The sequence below is a fragment of the Alosa pseudoharengus genome, unplaced genomic scaffold, assembly GCF_046254945.1.
Source record: "Alosa pseudoharengus isolate Yale_2024_CS ecotype anadromous, Long Island Sound unplaced genomic scaffold, YU_APseudo_1.1 YU_APseudo_1.1_scf_6, whole genome shotgun sequence".
Taxonomy (NCBI): Eukaryota; Metazoa; Chordata; class Actinopteri; order Clupeiformes; family Clupeidae; genus Alosa; species Alosa pseudoharengus.
In genome coordinates, this window is record NW_027468848.1 from 22,791,370 (window position 1) to 22,809,650 (window position 18,281).

Below are 18,281 nucleotides of genomic sequence, written 5' to 3' on the forward strand. Positions count from 1 at the left end.
ATTTTTCAGGGTACTCCTCACTATGTATATATTGAGTGCAGTATTACACAAAACTACAAGGGAAATATAGAGACAATAAAATAGAAATTACTCTTGAAAGTGGTTTCTCACATCTTGGAAAATTCAGTTAAAATGCTGAGTACATTTTAAATAATTTAGTCTGTCATAGCACCATATTATTTCCTCATCATAGGTGTTAGGTTTGTGACATTAAATGTTTCTGGGAGTACTGGAGAGAACATAGAAAGACATGTGAGCTATTTTTTCATGAAACCAAAGATGCATCTTACATAACCTCCCTCGTATATATTCAGAGAGCAAGCATCTCATGCATGAAAAATGAATGAATTAAGATAAACGTTTCATTGTGACAGTTGTCTAATCGCCGCGGTTTGACCCCTTTGGTAGATATTTTAAGCCTCTTCTGTGTCTTCCCATCCTTATTGTAAGGAGTGACAATCCTTTTTTAGCGCAGTCTGGTCCCAGGCTAAGGAGCTTACTCCAGTATTGGCTGTTGCGGTAGCTCCACGAGTGCCTAAAATGATCACGGTGGTCTGATGACTTGACTAGTACAGTAGGCTAGGGGGTAATTGGAAAGCCTTTTGTCCCCTATGGCCTTTACGACAGGTTGCCTGTCACTCTTTCTTTCCCCTTTGTATTCTCATCATACCATCTAACAGAGCACAAGTACAAGAGAAGACCAGAGTAACTGTGCAGCAGAACTACAGAATCATTGTAATGGATACCAAGCTATTGCACATATAACACAGTTTGATTCCTCATCAAACCTTTGGTGGATATTATTCCCAAAATGAATGACTGGTTTAAAAAAAAAAGAAGCAAAGCACACTGCACTTTTATTTTTATTAGAATAGTTTAATGAGTCTATAGTTCAAGTAAGACCTTTAGTATTGCAGTGAGCGGAGGAGGACCTGTCCTGTAGCCTCACAGCTCAGAGATTTACACGCTCCACTCATCTCCTGAACTGGACGAGCGGGGCGGGCACCTTGATGTCCTGACCTCTCTCCAATCTCTTCTCGCACTCAATCAGGTAGTTGACGCCATCAACGACCAGCTGAACAAGCTCCACCTGAAAACAAAACAAAAACAAAACAAATGACAGTCAGGAGATTGTGCTGTATAAATCAGGTTACAGGGATGGAGAAGGTGTCAATCAAATGCACAGCTAGGAAACCACGTGGAGAAGGACATTGTTAGTGCACCCTTGTTGTAAAGCCTTTAAATGTAAAAGAATGACCTAAAGAAGCACGGATTAGCAATCGTCACTAAGACGTATCAGCCACCACTACAATATGGCAGGGCCTTACACCTTGGCTTTGAGGGATCTTCTGGCCAGATCAGATTAAACCCCCCTTGGCTAAGAGGAAGGATCCTCACACTGGGGAGCTTGTTTACCTCAGACTTGCCCAGACGGTCCAGGTTAGAAATGTCAAAAGTGTCACCGGTGGCGGCGGTGTCCACACCACCTGTGCCTCTCTTCTGTAGTCGCAGGTTATCCAGGATTTTGGAGAAGCGTGAGTCCTATATATGGTTAAAGTAAAAATATAAAAAACGAATATATTACTAATGACGGACTGTATGGAAAGGCCACCTCTTTCCAAATTTACTTTCAACAGTAAATAACACATTGGGAATGCATAATGCCAGTTTACTTGGCATTAAACGGTCTGATGAATAGCTAAATGGTAATCCAACAAAGGACTAACACTGTTGTAGTACTTATGCTCTCAAAGAACTGAATGCAGTATCAGCATTTGATCAATTTTGATCAATTAGTTCAATTCTGTTCAATATCATTTGCTAGTGTCATTATCAATGAACATTATCAGACTGTAAATAACCTAACCTAAAGAAAGGCTATAAAGAAAAAGAAATGGAAAGAAATGGCAATAGTACTGTGGTCCTCCAACTGGACGTAAGAGTAAATGCTGAAAGCATGGTGAGATGAGTTTGAGTTATGTCACCTTGCTGAGGTTGGGCAGGCGGACGTGCACTCCGGCTCTGAGTCCAGTGCCCAAGTTGGAGGGGCAGGTCAGGATGTAGCCAAGGCGCTCGTTCCACATGAACTCCCAGCCTCTCTCCTGAATCAGCCTCTCCACCTACCACAAAACAGAGTCCACATTTACAGAACCATCTACATCACAGCCTTATATCAACTCCACTCATCCAGTCACTATAACATCCTATTCATCCATTATTTGCTATTGTTAGGGAACTCTACCAAAGTTAGCACAACACAAGGAAAAAAAATATCTTTACTGAAATAAATATATGATTTGAACAGGGAGTAACATGCAAAGATATTCCTATTCTGTTTTGTAATGGCCATACCTCTTTGAGGCCTTTGCAGAACCTCTCAAACACCCTCTTCATGTTGCCACCCTTCTCCATGGAAATGACACGGGTGTGGTCCTCTTCATTGACCCAGATCAAGAATGTCTTCTCATTGTTGTGCCTATGTAAGGATATTATAATGATATATCCAGGACAAACTCATTGAAAAGGTTAAACTCTTACAACCCCCCCCCACCCCCCCACCCCCCACACACACACACACACACACACCACATGCATACAATAATTGGCGCCTGGTGATGCCAGTCTCATGCACCATACCAGATTCCCCTGGCATCTGGCCAGTCACGAGCCATCCCTGCACAAGTCAGCAGCGGGGACACAGGTTTGTCAAACAGGAAGTGGTCCTACACCAGACAGACCAGTTGGAAGGGACAGAGATTGACAGACAAGACCAACAGGACACAGAGGAGAGGAAGGAGGTGAGAAGGATTGTGGTAGGGATCATGGTGGTGGTGTGGCGGTGTGTGTGTGTGTGTGTGTGTGGGGGGGGGGGGGGTGGTCTCATCAGAGAGGGAACAAGAGGGTGTGTGATTGGTGATTGTTTCAATGGAAGCTTCTGTAGTGCTCCCATTCCAGCCACAAGGAACACACTTGCACAGTGACTACACTGTGTGCTAAAGCTGATTTTCTAAAGCACATGGCCCTGATCTGGGCTGAGATCCAGAGCAGGCACTTTCCAACTAACAGACCCATATGTTCCAGAGTAGGTAGGTTACCACCTGGGAGAGCTCTACTCTACTTTACTCTACTGTACTCGACTCGGCTCTACTCATCTACCTGGGCCTTACCAAATGCCCCGAGCATCAGGCCAGTCTCTGGCCATCCCAGCTGAAGTGAGCAGAGGAGACACTGGCTTATCAAACAGGAAGTGCTCCTGAGCCAGGCCAGCACAAAAAAAAGCAGAGGAGGGGGTGATCAGGGGTTAAAGGTCAATGTCAAAAGTCAAGTTGTTGATTATGTTGCATTTATGACATTCACTACAAGAAATGTCCTCTAAGGCTGCGATCAGACAGGACAGCATTTTTACGCGCCTCTTATGCGCCCAGAGTGTCTGGTGTTTGAGCGCGTGCTGCACCTCACGTTTTTGCAGAAGCGCCCTGAGCGCCTTGAATTGGAAAAAAGTTCAACTCAAAGCGGGAAAGCGCCGAATGTCATTCGTGTTTTTATGAAAACATAGTGCACCTCATGTTTTACAAGCGGCAAAGCGTATCCTGTCTAATCACACCCGAAGTCCTCCACATATAACTTTAAACTTATTTGATATCTGAGCTGTATTTGACTTTGGGGTTGTTTATCACGTGATGGCATAAAACTTATTGCATTTATAAATTAAACCAGAGTTACAATACATTTCGAAATGCCTTGGCTCTAGATTTACAAAATATGCTCTGTATGTTGCCGTACCACTCCAATGTATACTGAATCTCATAATATACTTTAGTTTAAATAGGTCCTTATGAAGAACATGACCAAGAACATGGCCAAACTGAGGTAGACACTCACATCGATGAGCCGCTGCTGCTCCTGTTCAGTCATAGAAGACAGGCTGTAGTAGCGTCCAGCCAGGTCACCCTTGAGGCCGGCAAGTGCCATGACGGTCACACGCTCCACCTCGCGGCGCTCAGAGCGGGAGCACGCAGGAGGCAGGCTCAGGCCACGGATGCTGCGGCCCGTGCGCACGCGGGAGGAGAGGACGTAGCGGTCATCGAACGTGCCATTAGTGATCTGGGTAAGAGAGAGGCACATCACTGGTGCTAATTCTGTGCATTACACTCGCAGAACATCATCATCTATGGTACTTATTTTAATGAGTTATTACTTTATTTCCAAAGGTATAAAGTGAACCAAAAATGCATGACCATTAACGTTATAAGAGTCACGATGCACAAGGTTTGCACATGCAAAAAGTAGGAACCCACTGACTCCTGTAAAGGAAGAGTATGTGCTTTACCTTTGAAGCATCCAGGTCAGTGGGGTGCTTCATTGTCCGGGGGTCGTAGCCATTGTGCCTGTCCTTGATGACTGGATCAAACAGCTCACCAAATACCTATGGGTGATCAGAGGAAGCTTTAGCTCCGGTCTACACATATTGGTGGAATATCACCCACAATCCCTTTATGAGGCCGCCTGCATGATTGCTTCTGACAATTGTTGTGTCAGTCACCAATTTAGCTTAATTTTCTCCATGTAGCTGCCTGTTCTGGGATCCACTTGGCCAAGATTTGGTCTGGATCTGGCAAATCAGCTCTAGGCAAGATCCTTGGTCTACCACTACCCCCTCTCTTTGATATGATGTGTGTGTTGATTGTGATGTGGGGATGGTTAGTGTTTGCCAGGTCACCTCATAGCTCTCCTCGTCTCCAGCGACCATGCCCACAGTCTTGATGAAGGGATGCCCAGGGTTGTCCACCCCAGTCTGGATGCACTGATCCAGTGTCCAGTTGTTTGGGGTCATCTTGTCCCTCAAGCGTCCATAAATCCCAGGGGTCAGAGCAGCAGCCATGCAGTTGTTGTGTTTGCGCAGGTCTGGAAAGTCAGCACTGTGACAAGCAGAAAAGAAAGAAGATGCCTGAGGGCAACACCTCACACATTATCTAGACACGTGCTATGAAATAATAGTATAATAGTTTAATATTAATACTAGGAAACATTTGACAAAAGACTGAAATATGATCGAGTGACACAAATAACCCTAAACGAAATATCTGATCAATATTGAATAATACCCAGTTGATGGGCCATCGCTGGTCTATCATTAAGTGCACCAACTAATATCTGTTTTTTTTTTTCACTCTCTCTCTCTCTGGCTGTCATCTTACAGAGAGTTTTGCCAAATTATGCTGACTTAGAAAGCAATACAAGGTTGCCAATACATTGGAGGAGAAAGTCACTGTGGTTGAAAGTGGAGCAAAAGTTTATACTTCATCATCAATCAAGAAATGCTGGAGACTCTACATTTCCATTTCGAAGTATGAGGAGCCCAAATATATTTAAGAATGTATCGGGCCAGTACGTAAACCTAGAGATCACTGCAAGATATTTCGTGTGTAGATCAAGTAAAAACCAGCAAGGTCGGCGTCTGCGCCTACACTTTTGACCCGTGTATTGCTTGCGTCCGCTCCGTCCGTCCAGCTACTGGAGACATTGAAAATGGACTAGGTCCGAAACTTCTGTTGCTCCAGTTTTAGCCTCTGACTTCTTTTGTAACTTTTCGGCTACAATACACATTTTTCCACACAAGCCTTGTGTGCGCCTCCTTGTTTCATTACCTTAATTGTGTAGATCAAGAGAATGTGTAGGCCCACTCATTTTAGTAAATTGTGCGCTCGTTTATTACTAAATCATGCTCTCATTTTACCAGATTGTGCACTGAATTTAGTGAATTGTTCATGTTCACATGATTAAATAGTGCTAAATTCGACTAAATTTGTGGGCTCAGTTTTTGTGTGGTCTGCTCATTTTACTGAATTGTGCTCTCATTTTTATTTTGAGTGCACAATTTAGTAAAACGAGCGCACTATGAAGTTAAACGAGTGCACAATATACTAAATTGTACACACAATTTAATAAAATATGAGTGCGCAATTTAGTAAAATGAGAAGATTTAGTCAAACGAGCGCACATTCTCTTGATATACAAAAAAAAATCTTGCAATGACGCCTCCTGGGCTCCGTATGACAGAGTGAAATATCTCCTGGTGAAAACCTCTCCTCCTCCCGAAGTTAAAATAATTTCAAAACAAACATCGAGGGACACAGTGTTGACGTGCGAGCGTGTCGTCTAAGTTTAACAGCGGTTGATGAAATGTCCACGAGTGAGTATAAATCAGATCACGTTGTATAGCATGCTAAGGCAGGCAGGTGTGCTGGAACCGTGTGTGACGTCCACTGGCAGCCATAGTGATTGAGAGTGGATGAGTGCGAGAGTCAAGTGTCAGAGGCACTTCAGGAAACAGCACTTGGTACCGCTTCAGTCAAGCGTCAAAATCTCAGCGTGCACCGATAAAGTTGGTGTCACCTCAGAACCTACAAACGCTTTAGCTGCACAGCAGGGTCAAACGACAAGTGCAATTAACCTGTGCCTTGAGAAACTTCCAAAGTTAGCAAAGAAAAGAGCAGGCCGTTGAATAGGCCTATATCATATATCAACTAGGCCTACCATAGGCTATTTTATAATATTATATTACATAATCATATCATGGGGTATATTGTGCTACATATTATATCTGAAATTGTTCAATGACTTGTTATGTAATTAGTATTGTGATGTGTTGTGTGATACCTGGGAGGGTACATCTTCATCCTCTCCTGTGCAGTGACACCAGAGTCGGTCATCAGGTAGCCAGAGGCCAGCGTGGATGCTCCAATGCTGGCCAATACCACGGCCGTGTTACGGCCAGACATCATGCGTGTGAAAGAGGTCGCCATCTTTACCCGGAAGTTGTCCCAACACTGAGGCTACTGTGGGAGTGTGACAGACCAATGTTACAGATCTGAGGGGGGTTAGAGATGATGACAATTGCAAATGAGGAAAGTCACATTTCTCTGCCTTCTATAGTGAAAGATAAAACTCATTCTGAACTGACTGTCCCACTTGGTTGTGTGCCTGCCTCCTCCACGTGGGGTAACGTGATACTACTCAAAGGTGTTGTACCTGTCACTTTGATGTGGTACATTACGTGCATAAGCATGGAGAGAGGCTAGCGTGTGTCCAAATTTACATCATATCTTTCCACCTGGCCACTTTGTCTGTTTGATCAAAGGTCATGACAGGCATGGAACTATGCATGGCGGAAATATGTAAAAGGCTAACATATTGTGTTGCACATGATATGTGCTTGTTTTTAGTTCTTTTCAGCATGCAATGACACATGTTCAGGTAATTCAAATGTGTATATGTACATATGCACTTCTCTGAGAGGTACATCTAGTTTTCAGAGTACACAGCAGTAGGCTACTGACAATTCTCTACCAGTTTTACATGTATGTCTTTGCCATTAATGACCTGAAGACTTGTCCTCACTGACAACGGTCACTTTGACCTTGGTCGTACTAGAGCTGCATTAAAGATCACTATCTCAGGACCATGTAAATTACATAAGACAGCTCTGCATTCCGAACACATTAAGCTGAATTCAATTTTAGACACCTATGCACATCCATGTCCTGCAATACATGCAGAATTAAAGGCAACAGTTCCCAAACCAAACTAGCAACAATACATTTATAAACAGAGCCTGCCTGTAATTGTTTTTAACATCTAACCACCAGCAGACTGTGGCTGCTATTCTGGTGATGGAAAAGAGGTGTCTGGCTCTGTGAGCAGAGATGAGTGGTGTCCCTCTGGGGGTGTGGGAAGAAAGCGCCGTATTAATAGCAGGCCGGCTAGATTAAGCATTAGTGGCAAGGCTCCACTGGCATTAGCCCCAGTGGCCACATGATCCAACGTGACATTCTACACCGGTCAGAAGGACTTACGCAGGCTGACTGTCTGGGAGTGGGGCCGCGGGTTGAATGGGGCAGTGTATTCTGGGTAATGGATGAGTTTTGTGGCAACAGGTAGAGAATGTGCTAGAAAATGCATACATCTTGGCAAAGATGTTGGAAAGTTCTGGAAATCTAGTTGATATGCAGCAAAGAGGGTGGTGGCATATGTTTAATTTGATTTAATTGAAAGAATTGACTAGGACAATAACTTTACCTCCCTTTCACAGACGTCTAAAATGTTTTGTATTTTAGACCATTAATTTTTTGTGTCCAAATTTAAATAAATTGAAATGATGAATGATGAACTATTAATTAAATTAGTACATTAATCCATAGTCCAGACATTCTATACACACATTACCCATTCATTGATTCAAAAGTCTCTTCACTCACACCTAATGCCAAATGATGCACCTGCACATTGCAAGCGTAAAAGCAGCCTACCTTACAGATGGGGAGAAGAAAGGGGGGATCAGAGACGTGTTCCTAGTATCCGCAGAGATAGACGTGGAGGAGTCGTTCCCAGCCACACAGTTCAGCGTGCACTGTGGAATGAGCTAGCACCGGGCCTCAGCTCAAGATAAGAGCTCATCCCGCCAGCCAATCCTATTTCTACTGTCAGCATGTCAGGGCCTACGCATGTCAGGGCCCGCCTGCGCAGGGCTCTTTGTCCTTGAACACCCTATCCCAGGTCAAATCCTCCCGAGCCTTCCACACACCTTTGGCCACTGTCCCCTGATTGTCCTCTGGGTCTGCCCTCTTCCCTGCCCTGCCCAGGGCCGGGTTGGGCCGGCCGAGAGGTGGGCTGGGCTGCTTCCCACTCATCTCCCCTGGTCTTTAACCCACTCAGCCTAGACATACTCATATGCACACACTGACACTCTCACACATACACACACACACACTGACACTCTCACACACACTTTCACACATACATACACACACACACACACACACTCCACAGCACAGCTCCTGGGGGGTCTATCACGAACATGTCATCCTTGGCTGCCATGGCCCAATAAATTTTAACGCCCATCCATACTGTAAGTGCTGATTATAGAGTTGTCAGTTGCAGGTGACTGCATGCGTGTGTCCTCTCTGTTCATGCTATCTTTTTATAGTGTTTACTGTCCACGACTAATTGTCATACCGTATCAATCACATGAAGTCTAGTTTACACCTTCAGAAATGTATACATTTAGACCTCAAAATAAAGAGTTCTTATGTAGTTCAGATACCTCCAGTAGTGTCACTCATTCATAAAGTATTATGATAAACTGCAACAGTTTCCCCCCTCCCCATGTCTGTCTAACTCTGTCCATGAAGAGGTGACAAGGTATTGAGAGTCGTGTGTGCACAGCAGAAACCTGAGATCCGTGGCATTATCTGATTTAATGCCAAAGCCCTTGGTCCCGCGCCTCTCTTCCCTCGCTTCCTCCAGTGGATTAAAGTGGGGGGAGAGAGAGGGGGGTAGAGAGTATAGGAACAGAGAGCGAAAGAGAAACAGATGTAAGGGAAAGGGAGAGAAGAGGAGCAAGAAGGACAGAGGCTAACAAGAGTGAAGGAGAGACAGAAGAGGCAGAAAGAAAGAGTGGGAGGGAGTGGGATAAATAGAGTGAGATCTCTATACTAAACAGGGAGGGAAATTAAGGAGGTCGTTCATTATCGTATAATGAAGATTACAGTCCATTCACTGGCAGCTGCCTGTGTTGTATGTCATCCAAGGCTCATCATGTGGCTTGATTTATGTAAAACCGTTTGTTGAAGGTGGACATCTTAGGTGATTTCACTCTTTCACGGCAGTTTTAGTGAGCCGTCAGATGTGGTCGGCTGCTGAGGCAACAGCTGAAATTCTAGTGGAGAAAGCACGTGGTGTCCTGTCATGTACTGCTTCAGGCTACTCTAGCAGTGAAAGATGATAGACTGTTAGCAGGCTGAAATTTGCACCCTTTCCTGGAATAACAGCAGAGTACAAAAACCCCTTGGCTCCATTAGCTGTGCTGACTGCAGAGACCATTTCAAACTACTCTCATGTCCATCTCAAAAGATGACTTATACTACTGTACAAACATAACACTGTCTAGTTGATTATGTATTAACTTTAAACCGAGGAGGATATCTATAATTATGTGTGGACAGGTTCTTGGATTAGCACGTTAGGAATATCTGTAAAATGCCCCCACTTGATCTTTGTTTTGTTTTTAATAGTACAATTAGCAGCTAGCACTGCTAATTGTCATAGAACATATTATGTGTTTCAATAGCTGAGGAGAAATGAATGGAAAGCATGTTTGGATTTGTTTCATTTTAATTTACATGAGCATGGAACTGCTGTACATTGTGTCATAGAAGACAGAGAAGAGAGAAACGTGACACAAGACTTTTACACAGTAATATACAAAAGAAGAGAAGAGGTGTCACAGAAGACCAAAACATCAGGGGAAATCAGACATGCAACCATGCTACTACGTATATGAGCAATAACGCAGTGTCCACATTATACATCACACAAAACTGATAAAAAATGAAGAGGAAATCTAATAGATCCATGAAAAATATGCTACATTTTTTTTTTCTCTTAACTACTTTGCAGAGTCGAACGCTCATTTATACTGGATTGCAAAAATTAAAGTATCATATAACAACAGAAGTGACAGAATTTCATAAACTCATGTTGGATGCACTATATACAAAACAGGGTCAAATAAATATTTTATCAAATAAATACACCACACTCATCTCATAAGACAGGCGACGCTACATTGTGGAAAAAGTGCGACCTTCCTGCTGCCGCCACATTCTGGCAAAGTTTACCATTGGACAGATCAGTCTTGGTTCTGCTTCATGACGCCCAGCCATAAACAAGGAGATGGGCCGTGGATATTTGATTAACTCATTCTCCATGATGCATACAGTGGTATTTTACAATATCCCATGCCAACCCTTCCTCATCAACCCAGACCTTGAACATGACAGCAAATAACACACTGTTTGCGGGGGGGGGGGGGGGGGGGGCATTCGTCAGAACAGAGGCAGCGTCTGCTTGTTTTGCTTCTTTTTCTTTAAAGGATTTTAGAGAGATCAAGTTAAATACACAGCAGCGACAGAGAAATGCATAACATTGTTCTTGCAAAAAAAAAAAAAAAACCTTCATGCAAATATGTCCTTAACGTTGCATGCAACTGACTGATAAATTATTCTCGAAGACTCAGTGACCACCTAACACATTAATGTCAGTATGCATTATTCTGTTATTCATCTCTGAAGTGGAAAAGACAAGAGTGCCAGCGTTCACCTCTTGGTGCTCAATCCTCATTAGTGTGCTGGCCTGCTCTAGCCACTAGAGGGAGACTTTGGAGTAATGATATGCAGTACTTTAAATGGTTCGTTCCCCTTGAAGGTAAACGGGAATCTGTGACCAGAATACTCTTCACCACCAAAATAAAAAAAAATACCTGCTACACTTGTACTTGATTAGCATGCTGCTTGCTGTTTGGATTGAATCTAGCTGATCTTGGGTCCCTTTGTGATAGATCCTGCTCACGCATGAACTGAGGACTGGGGGCTTCGTGGCACCTTTGGATGAAAAAGCCATTTGAAGCCTCTAGCGAGCCCCATGCAACTTTCATCAGTGTTTCCCAGTGGCTTTTTTTCTTTTTCAGACACATGAAAAAAAGGCACCGCCTCTCAAAGAGTGACCTGTCTGCTCCCAATAGGAACAGATAGGAATGACCCGCGATCAATACCAGAGGAAAGGCTATGTCATTAGCCCCTTACTCTACACACACCGCACTGCTGTTACATTCACTGCATTGCCATGACTACAGCTATTCAGAATCCACACAGATCCATAGCTGTGGTAATAGAGTACTGATGTTGGATTTTGTTTATTTGTTTGTGGAGGGAACAATTGATGCTAGTTACTTTAGATAATACCAAAATAGATATGTTAAGGTGGCTTTGGCAGCTTTTTTCATTCTCATTCAGACAGTGCTGAATGAGTAATAGGCATAATTTGATTAGGTTTGAAGACAAGGCACCTCATAAGAGTTTGTTTTCACCATTTATGGCAATCTCTAATGGATTATTCACACTGCATTAAGCTTCACCTGGCAAAATTAATTGAACTTAAAAAAAAAATCTCATTCAGATGTTTGTAGATGTGTCATCACCTACATACTGCAATCCTTGCCTGGGACTAAAGGTGATAGATTTCAATGGAAAAGGGTTACTTACATCCACACGGTTTAGCTCATGCAATGTCAGATTCACTGGTCAACTTCAACAACCCATTAAAAGCAGAGATCTGGGAACTACTGCTACCGCTGGAAATGGCACAACAGATAGACATACAAGAGTTGGCGTACAAACTGAAAGGACCATTTGGGGTTATTTCTGTACATGCTACATTTCATTCTTCTTTCTTTTATTTTTTTCTAATTCTTTTTCTTTCTTCTCAGACAAAACTTCATGGTAATGATGTCTGAAATGCATTTTCTTTCCTTCCGATAAGACTCCCTTTATCACGAGAGTCTCACATCCTTTCCTTCCTAATGGCCATTTACACTGGAATGCTCAGCAAACGTTTGCACTTAAAGACGTCCCTCATACAAATCACTATCCTTCCCCTCGACAATCTTCTGTCACTCTCGCTCTTTCTCTACTTTTCCTAACTCCACCCAGTCCAGTTGTCAGTCCTCCATCTTGTTCCAGTATTCTCCACCCTCTGAGAGACCAGCAGGCCTCCTACTAGCCCCTCCTGGCAGGAGCAGCTCCACACAAGTAGCCGGGGCTCAAGCAGGGAGCCGGGGTTCGATCTTGAGGGACAGGTCATACAAAGTATCTTCATCCATGATAAGGGTTTTATCCAGAAGGTACTGAGTGACCTGAGAATAGACAGTGAAACCATATTACTGTGCTATGAAGGCTCGGAAAGGAACGAACGGACAAATTAATGACTGAACGAATGAATGAATGAACGAAAGGACAAATGAATGAATGAATGAATGAACGAACTAACTAACGAATGAATGAACAGATTAATGAATTAATTAATGACTGAATGTATGAATGTCACTGGCATTTGCATGAAGCTTCAGCATATATGATGTAACTATAAAAATGTGATTCGCTGTCAGAGAGTGACTGAGGCGTGGGCGTTGGTGTGAAAGTTACATCCACAATGTTGGCATTAATCCTATCCCAAAAATACCCATACCATATCCTCTATGTACAGTATGCACACTGCAGTGTCACAATGTAAACTACAGAGATTATAATATATAATAAATACATTCTAAAAGTGGATGAAGGAAATAAGGGCTCTGGAATTTACCTTTGGTTGGTGATCTATCCTATATGGCGTCTGCTGGAACTGGCGAATCTCACGGATAATATGGGATATCTACAGGAGAGGGGGTTACACAAACAGTTACACAATGAAAATGAAAAAAGAATAAAGAAAATAAGTCAGCAGTAAAGAATAAAGAAAATAAGTAAACATTAGTTCAAGATGAGGTTTAAATATAACCTATCCCTGCTTTCATCTCTGCATAGGGCAATGACAACAAACCAGGAAACACTTGAAATGTGCATTCAATCTTCTAATGCGAAAGAAATTTGATTTGCTAGAGGAAGGTGGATTACATGTAACTCTCAGTTCGGATAAACTACAATGCGAAATTTATGGAAACCATTTATTCGCATATATTCGCATTTATTTCTACCTGCGTGTTTCTGTACATGTTGCCCTGACGACCTTACGTTTTAATCCCACAACTGATCAGAACTCTTCCCTAGATTAGGAGAATTGCCACTTTTAACTCACATAACACATTCAATGGACATGCGCAAATGCACATATTATTGAGCCAAATTGTCATGAACGTGCATATGAGTTGAATGAAAACCCACTCCTCGGGATCAGTGATGGACTTACCATTCTCATCTTTGAGAAATTGACCAGTCCCTCCTCAGTAAAGTTTGGAGTTCCTTCCTCAATAAAGGCCAGGTCTGTTAGGTACATTCCCAGGTAGGGCACACAAGGTGGGTTACAGCTGCAGGGAGGACAACCATAAGCATCAGAGAGGGATTCTTCTAAACACAAACTGTATTGTCCATTTTTAAAACAGATCAATTAGTGCATGATCTGAAAAATGTATTTAACTAGGAAATACTTTTCAGTCTTACTTTTTTAAAGTCTCCCTTAGGTTCTTGAATCTCCCCTCTGAGGAAACTGTCTTTTGGAGTTTGTCCATCAATGCTTTAGCCTGTCCACAGACACAGACGAAGAAATATGCAAACAATATTTATGTCACGTGATTCCACAACTTGGAAAAAATGACAATGCAAAGCACAAATGATGTTAAATGCAATTGACAGAAGTCCCTAAATAGCTAAACGAAGAAAGTCCACAGCGCTGACCTGTTTGCTGACTTTGGCCCAGGTCTTCTTGAGCCTGTAGATGGCGCTGCGGTTCAGCGCGGAGGTGATCTCCAGCACGCCGTTGTAGTTGTTGAGGCAGCGGCAGATGTCGGCCACGGCCACCCACTTCTCTATGGAGTTGGCCCTGGAGCCCACATCCGTGTGGGTCATGATCTGAGAGGCCACCAGGTTGCTCATCTGCAACATCAATCCAGAACAGAGAGAAAGAGAGAGAGAGAGAGAGAGAGAGAGATGTGGGAGAGGGAGAGGGAGAGAGAAAGGAGAGAGAAGGAGAATGTAAAGTGAAAGAGAGAGAGAGAGAGAGAGAAAGAGAGAGAGATGTGGGAGAGGGAGAGAGAAAGGAGAGAGAAGGAGAATGTAAAGTGAAAGAGAGAGAGAGAGAGAGAGAAAGAGAGAGAGATGTGGGAGAGGGAGAGAGAAAGGAGAGAGAAGGAGAATGTAAAGTGAAAGAGAGAGAGAGAGAGAGAGAGAGAGAAAGAGCAGTGGGAGAGGGGGGCAGAAAGAAAGAGAGAGAGAGAGAGAAAATGAGAGACAAAGCGAAAGAAAGAAAAAAATGGGGAAGCATGGAGAGAGAAAGAGTCAAAAGAAAGGTCAAGACTCAAAAATGAAGGAGCTGAGGTTCAGGTTCAGTGGTTGCGTGTGTGAGGTTAATGAGGCAGTCTGACTGGCAAGGAAGCGCACTGCTGAGGAGCTCCAGCCAATTCCACTGTGCACGTACGTCGTTAAAATGCTGGCTTGTCTTCATGATGTAGGGGGTGCGTTCGATCTTGTCTGTCTTCATCCAGCCCTGGCCGAGGAACTCCCTGAGACGAGAGACACAGGACAAAGTGAGCGTGACAGTGTGGGAACATGAGGTGTCCCTCTCCCCATGGGCTGCTCACCAGCTTCAGAATCACTAGCCAATCGCCGGCGGCACTTTAAAGAGAGTGGATCTAATTGGCAAAAAGGGTGATGGCCGACACATCACGCACTGCCTGAGAAACATGGCAGCTTTTCAGTCCCGACAAGGCATTCATTAAATATGACATCACGTTGCATGGATCTCATGTCTATTATAGAACTCAGGGAAGTGTTGGTGGTGGAGAGCAAAAGGTTAAATATGCCCCTGATTGATATATCTGCCCTGGATGTGGAGGTGTGGCGGCTGGGGGGGCTACATACTCGTACGGGATGCTCCTGAAGACGATGTGGTCCAGCAGAGTGACCTGTTCGGCCAGCTCCATGGCTGACAAGGACTCAAAGCATTCTGTCCGATGGCACTCCGCCTGAGAGAGAGTGAGAGAGAGAGAGAGAGAAAGAGAGAGAGGACAGACTCAGCAGGAGACAATCCAACACACACACATGCATTCACACATGCATACACACACGAAACATGCTGAGACAAAACTTGAAGCGTTAAATTAACATCACTGTCAGAAATGAATTACAGAGGGCAGTGGCAAAGCGTGACACTGTTATGGCAGATTTTGGCCACAGCACACAAAACAATTTGTCACATCCCAAACAAACAATCCTCACATAATGAAAAAAGTAATTACACTAAGCTAATTGGTAGTCAGGACCTCTCGGATGGACGAGTGCTCAAAACATACCATTGCCGATTAGCACTGAAGGTGAGGATTTGCAATGAAAAACAACTCATTGGGGTGGTGCATAGCATGAATGTCAAGCAGATGTTTAGAGATACAGGCAAGGCACACTGGGACCACAATTAGTCCTTTACTACAGTTTGACTTCCTAACAGGGTCAAACGGAGCAGAGGGTCTTATTTATTGGGAGAGACTGTGGGCACATACATGAACATGGTGAAAGAGAGAATATGGAAACTGCTTTTAGACTGTAACTGCTTTTAGGAGCTGGAGGTATCCATCAATAAACTGGGGATTTAGATGAGTGGTAGAGTATGGATATCGTGAAGCGCCATCTGGCACAGCAAAAATATAACTATCCTTCAGACCATCTATGGAATTGCACACTGTGTTAATATCCCCAATGGATTTGATATGGCTGGTGATGGGTGGGGGTGGTGTATCTGTTTCTGTAATAACAAGATCACGGTGACAAGGAGAAAAAGCCTCGGTCCTCAGTCATGTCTATGGCCACAGCTACGTCCGCTGCTTCTTGATGCCCTCGTTGACACTGCAGCTGTTCATGGTGAGAGGTGGGGCCTGTCTTCATCACACAGCATAATTACCCGTCCACCCTTCCTCTGTGTCCACACCCACCCCCCACTCAATACTATCCATCTCCTGTTTGAATCTGTAATTCAAAGCCAGCCGACAGGTTTCCTGTGGATTTCTGATGCAGTAATGTTCCTAATTAGGAGCCCTTTAATTCCAATGGACTTTTAAACGACCTTGACTCCAAACAATAGTAAGTCAAATGTCAAAAGATACATCCATATTTTAGAGTTACAGTGACACAATGCTAAGCATTATCTACTCAAAAATATATGTCTAATTGATGATTTTGCCATCTGTTCATTTAGGGAATATGGAATGAGAGAAATAACATGTTTGGCAGGGGCCTCCACAGTTTCTCAACTTTTTACTCCTTTCCTAGTTTAAAATTCCCAGGGGGCACTGTCACTTTCTCTACCTACTGTCATTTTTGCTAAAGGGAAACTGCCAATCCTTGTCAAACAGTGTCTCTGAGAAAACCTTCCCCTGACAGCTACACATTCTCACCTAGCTATAGGTTGCCAGAGTGAGTGGAGTAAAAAATAGAGTGAGAAGAAGATTCTAGAATGAAAGAAAAAACATGATCATCTGCGGGGGAGGGAGGGCTGATTGCAGCGAGCCAAAGGGTAGCCTTGGCGATGATAAATACCATGAAGTGATTAACGGGTATTTCAGGGAAATGTGTAATTTAACACAGGCACTGGAGAGGCACGCAGAGGAAGAGTGTTCGGCTCCGTATGCTCACCATTTGCAAAATGTCCTCGATCTTCAGCTGCGCGTCATCCTGATCGTCTTGAGAAAGACCACTGTGGGACAGAGAGAGAGAGAGAGAGAGAGAGAGAGACAGAAAGAGAGAGAGATAGACAGAGAAATGGAGAGAGAGGGAGAGAAAGAGAGAGGCACAGCGTTGTCATACCAACGCGAGCTGCTTCCTAATACAATACGCTTCCTCTCTTGCTGCCTGTGAGCTATGGAGCGCTGTGGCTAAGCTGGAACTGTGCCAGCAAGAGGAGCATCACACAGGCTCAACTGAAAGGTCTATTTGAATACGACGATTTACACCCCATTGTGCTCTTATCACTGTGTGCAGTGTGGTCTGATTAGCCACCAAAGAGGTGACGTTTAGTGAGCTTACATGCTTTGGGGGGAGGGGGGGTGGTGGAGGGGTTCATTGGTTGAGGGGTTTCATGTGTGAATGTTCTCCAGAGCGCAAAGGCAAACAGAGAGGTCAGGTTCATGTGGCGTCGAGTGGAGTGTGGCCTACCTTAGTATGTTTGCGGTGGCTTTCCTCTCCTGAGGAAGGAGGTCAGGGTCCTTGAGCACCTCTTCTAGCAGACAGATGACACCGCCCTTCAGCTCGCTGTTCATCTCAAAGTCCTGAAAAGGGGGGGATGGGGGTGGGGGGGGGCATGAAAGACACGAGACTTGTGATAAGACAAGCAAGCAGTATGGATGGACGTGTCCCCTTCCTCCAAATTACCTGCTGGAGGAACACTCCGCCACCCCGAGGTGTCACAGCTCAGCACTGTTGAAGCATTCATCGCTCCCAAACAAGGTGTCCTCATCTCTGGACATCCATCACAGTTAGGGGGCTCGGGACATCAAAGTAATGGGAAATAAGCTTGTCTCGCCCCGCACATTGAAACAAAGAGTGTCAACTTGCTGCTCTCATCACAAAATGTTCCTCGGCAACGCCTCTATGGAGGCGCTGGATGGTTAATCAAGGATGGCGCAGAGCGAGAGGGGGGCCATCCATTTCTTTAACCGCCTTTAAAGGGATCTTATCCTTGCC

The 18,281-nt window shown here is 44.0% G+C and overlaps 2 protein-coding genes across 2 annotated transcripts in view; both read right to left on the reverse strand.

Annotated features, from left to right (window-relative positions):
* Positions 1-909: 909 nt before the first annotated feature.
* Positions 910-8,417, reverse strand: ckmt2b (creatine kinase, mitochondrial 2b (sarcomeric)). Its single transcript, XM_076269459.1, has 10 exons — positions 8,310-8,417; positions 6,661-6,839; positions 4,721-4,919; positions 4,331-4,426; positions 3,883-4,104; positions 2,638-2,723; positions 2,353-2,476; positions 1,986-2,120; positions 1,417-1,542; positions 910-1,090 (listed from the first exon to the last, which is right to left on the reverse strand). Exons 2-10 carry the CDS (start codon positions 6,804-6,806, stop codon positions 974-976), a joined length of 1,251 nt encoding a protein of 416 aa, XP_076125574.1. The 5' UTR covers positions 6,807-6,839; positions 8,310-8,417; the 3' UTR covers positions 910-973.
* A 3,490-nt stretch (positions 8,418-11,907) lies between these two features.
* Positions 11,908-18,281, reverse strand: part of rasgrf2b (Ras protein-specific guanine nucleotide-releasing factor 2b) — a 58,339-nt gene continuing 51,965 nt past the window's right edge. Inside the window, exons 20-28 of the mRNA XM_076269823.1 lie at positions 17,754-17,866; positions 17,235-17,295; positions 15,471-15,574; positions 15,028-15,112; positions 14,289-14,486; positions 14,055-14,134; positions 13,804-13,921; positions 13,201-13,269; positions 11,908-12,751 (exon numbers count right to left, since the gene is read on the reverse strand). Of these exons, the coding sequence (XP_076125938.1) occupies positions 12,659-12,751; positions 13,201-13,269; positions 13,804-13,921; positions 14,055-14,134; positions 14,289-14,486; positions 15,028-15,112; positions 15,471-15,574; positions 17,235-17,295; positions 17,754-17,866 (921 nt within the window). The 3' untranslated portion in view covers positions 11,908-12,658. The remainder of the gene's footprint in view (positions 12,752-13,200; positions 13,270-13,803; positions 13,922-14,054; positions 14,135-14,288; positions 14,487-15,027; positions 15,113-15,470; positions 15,575-17,234; positions 17,296-17,753; positions 17,867-18,281) is intronic.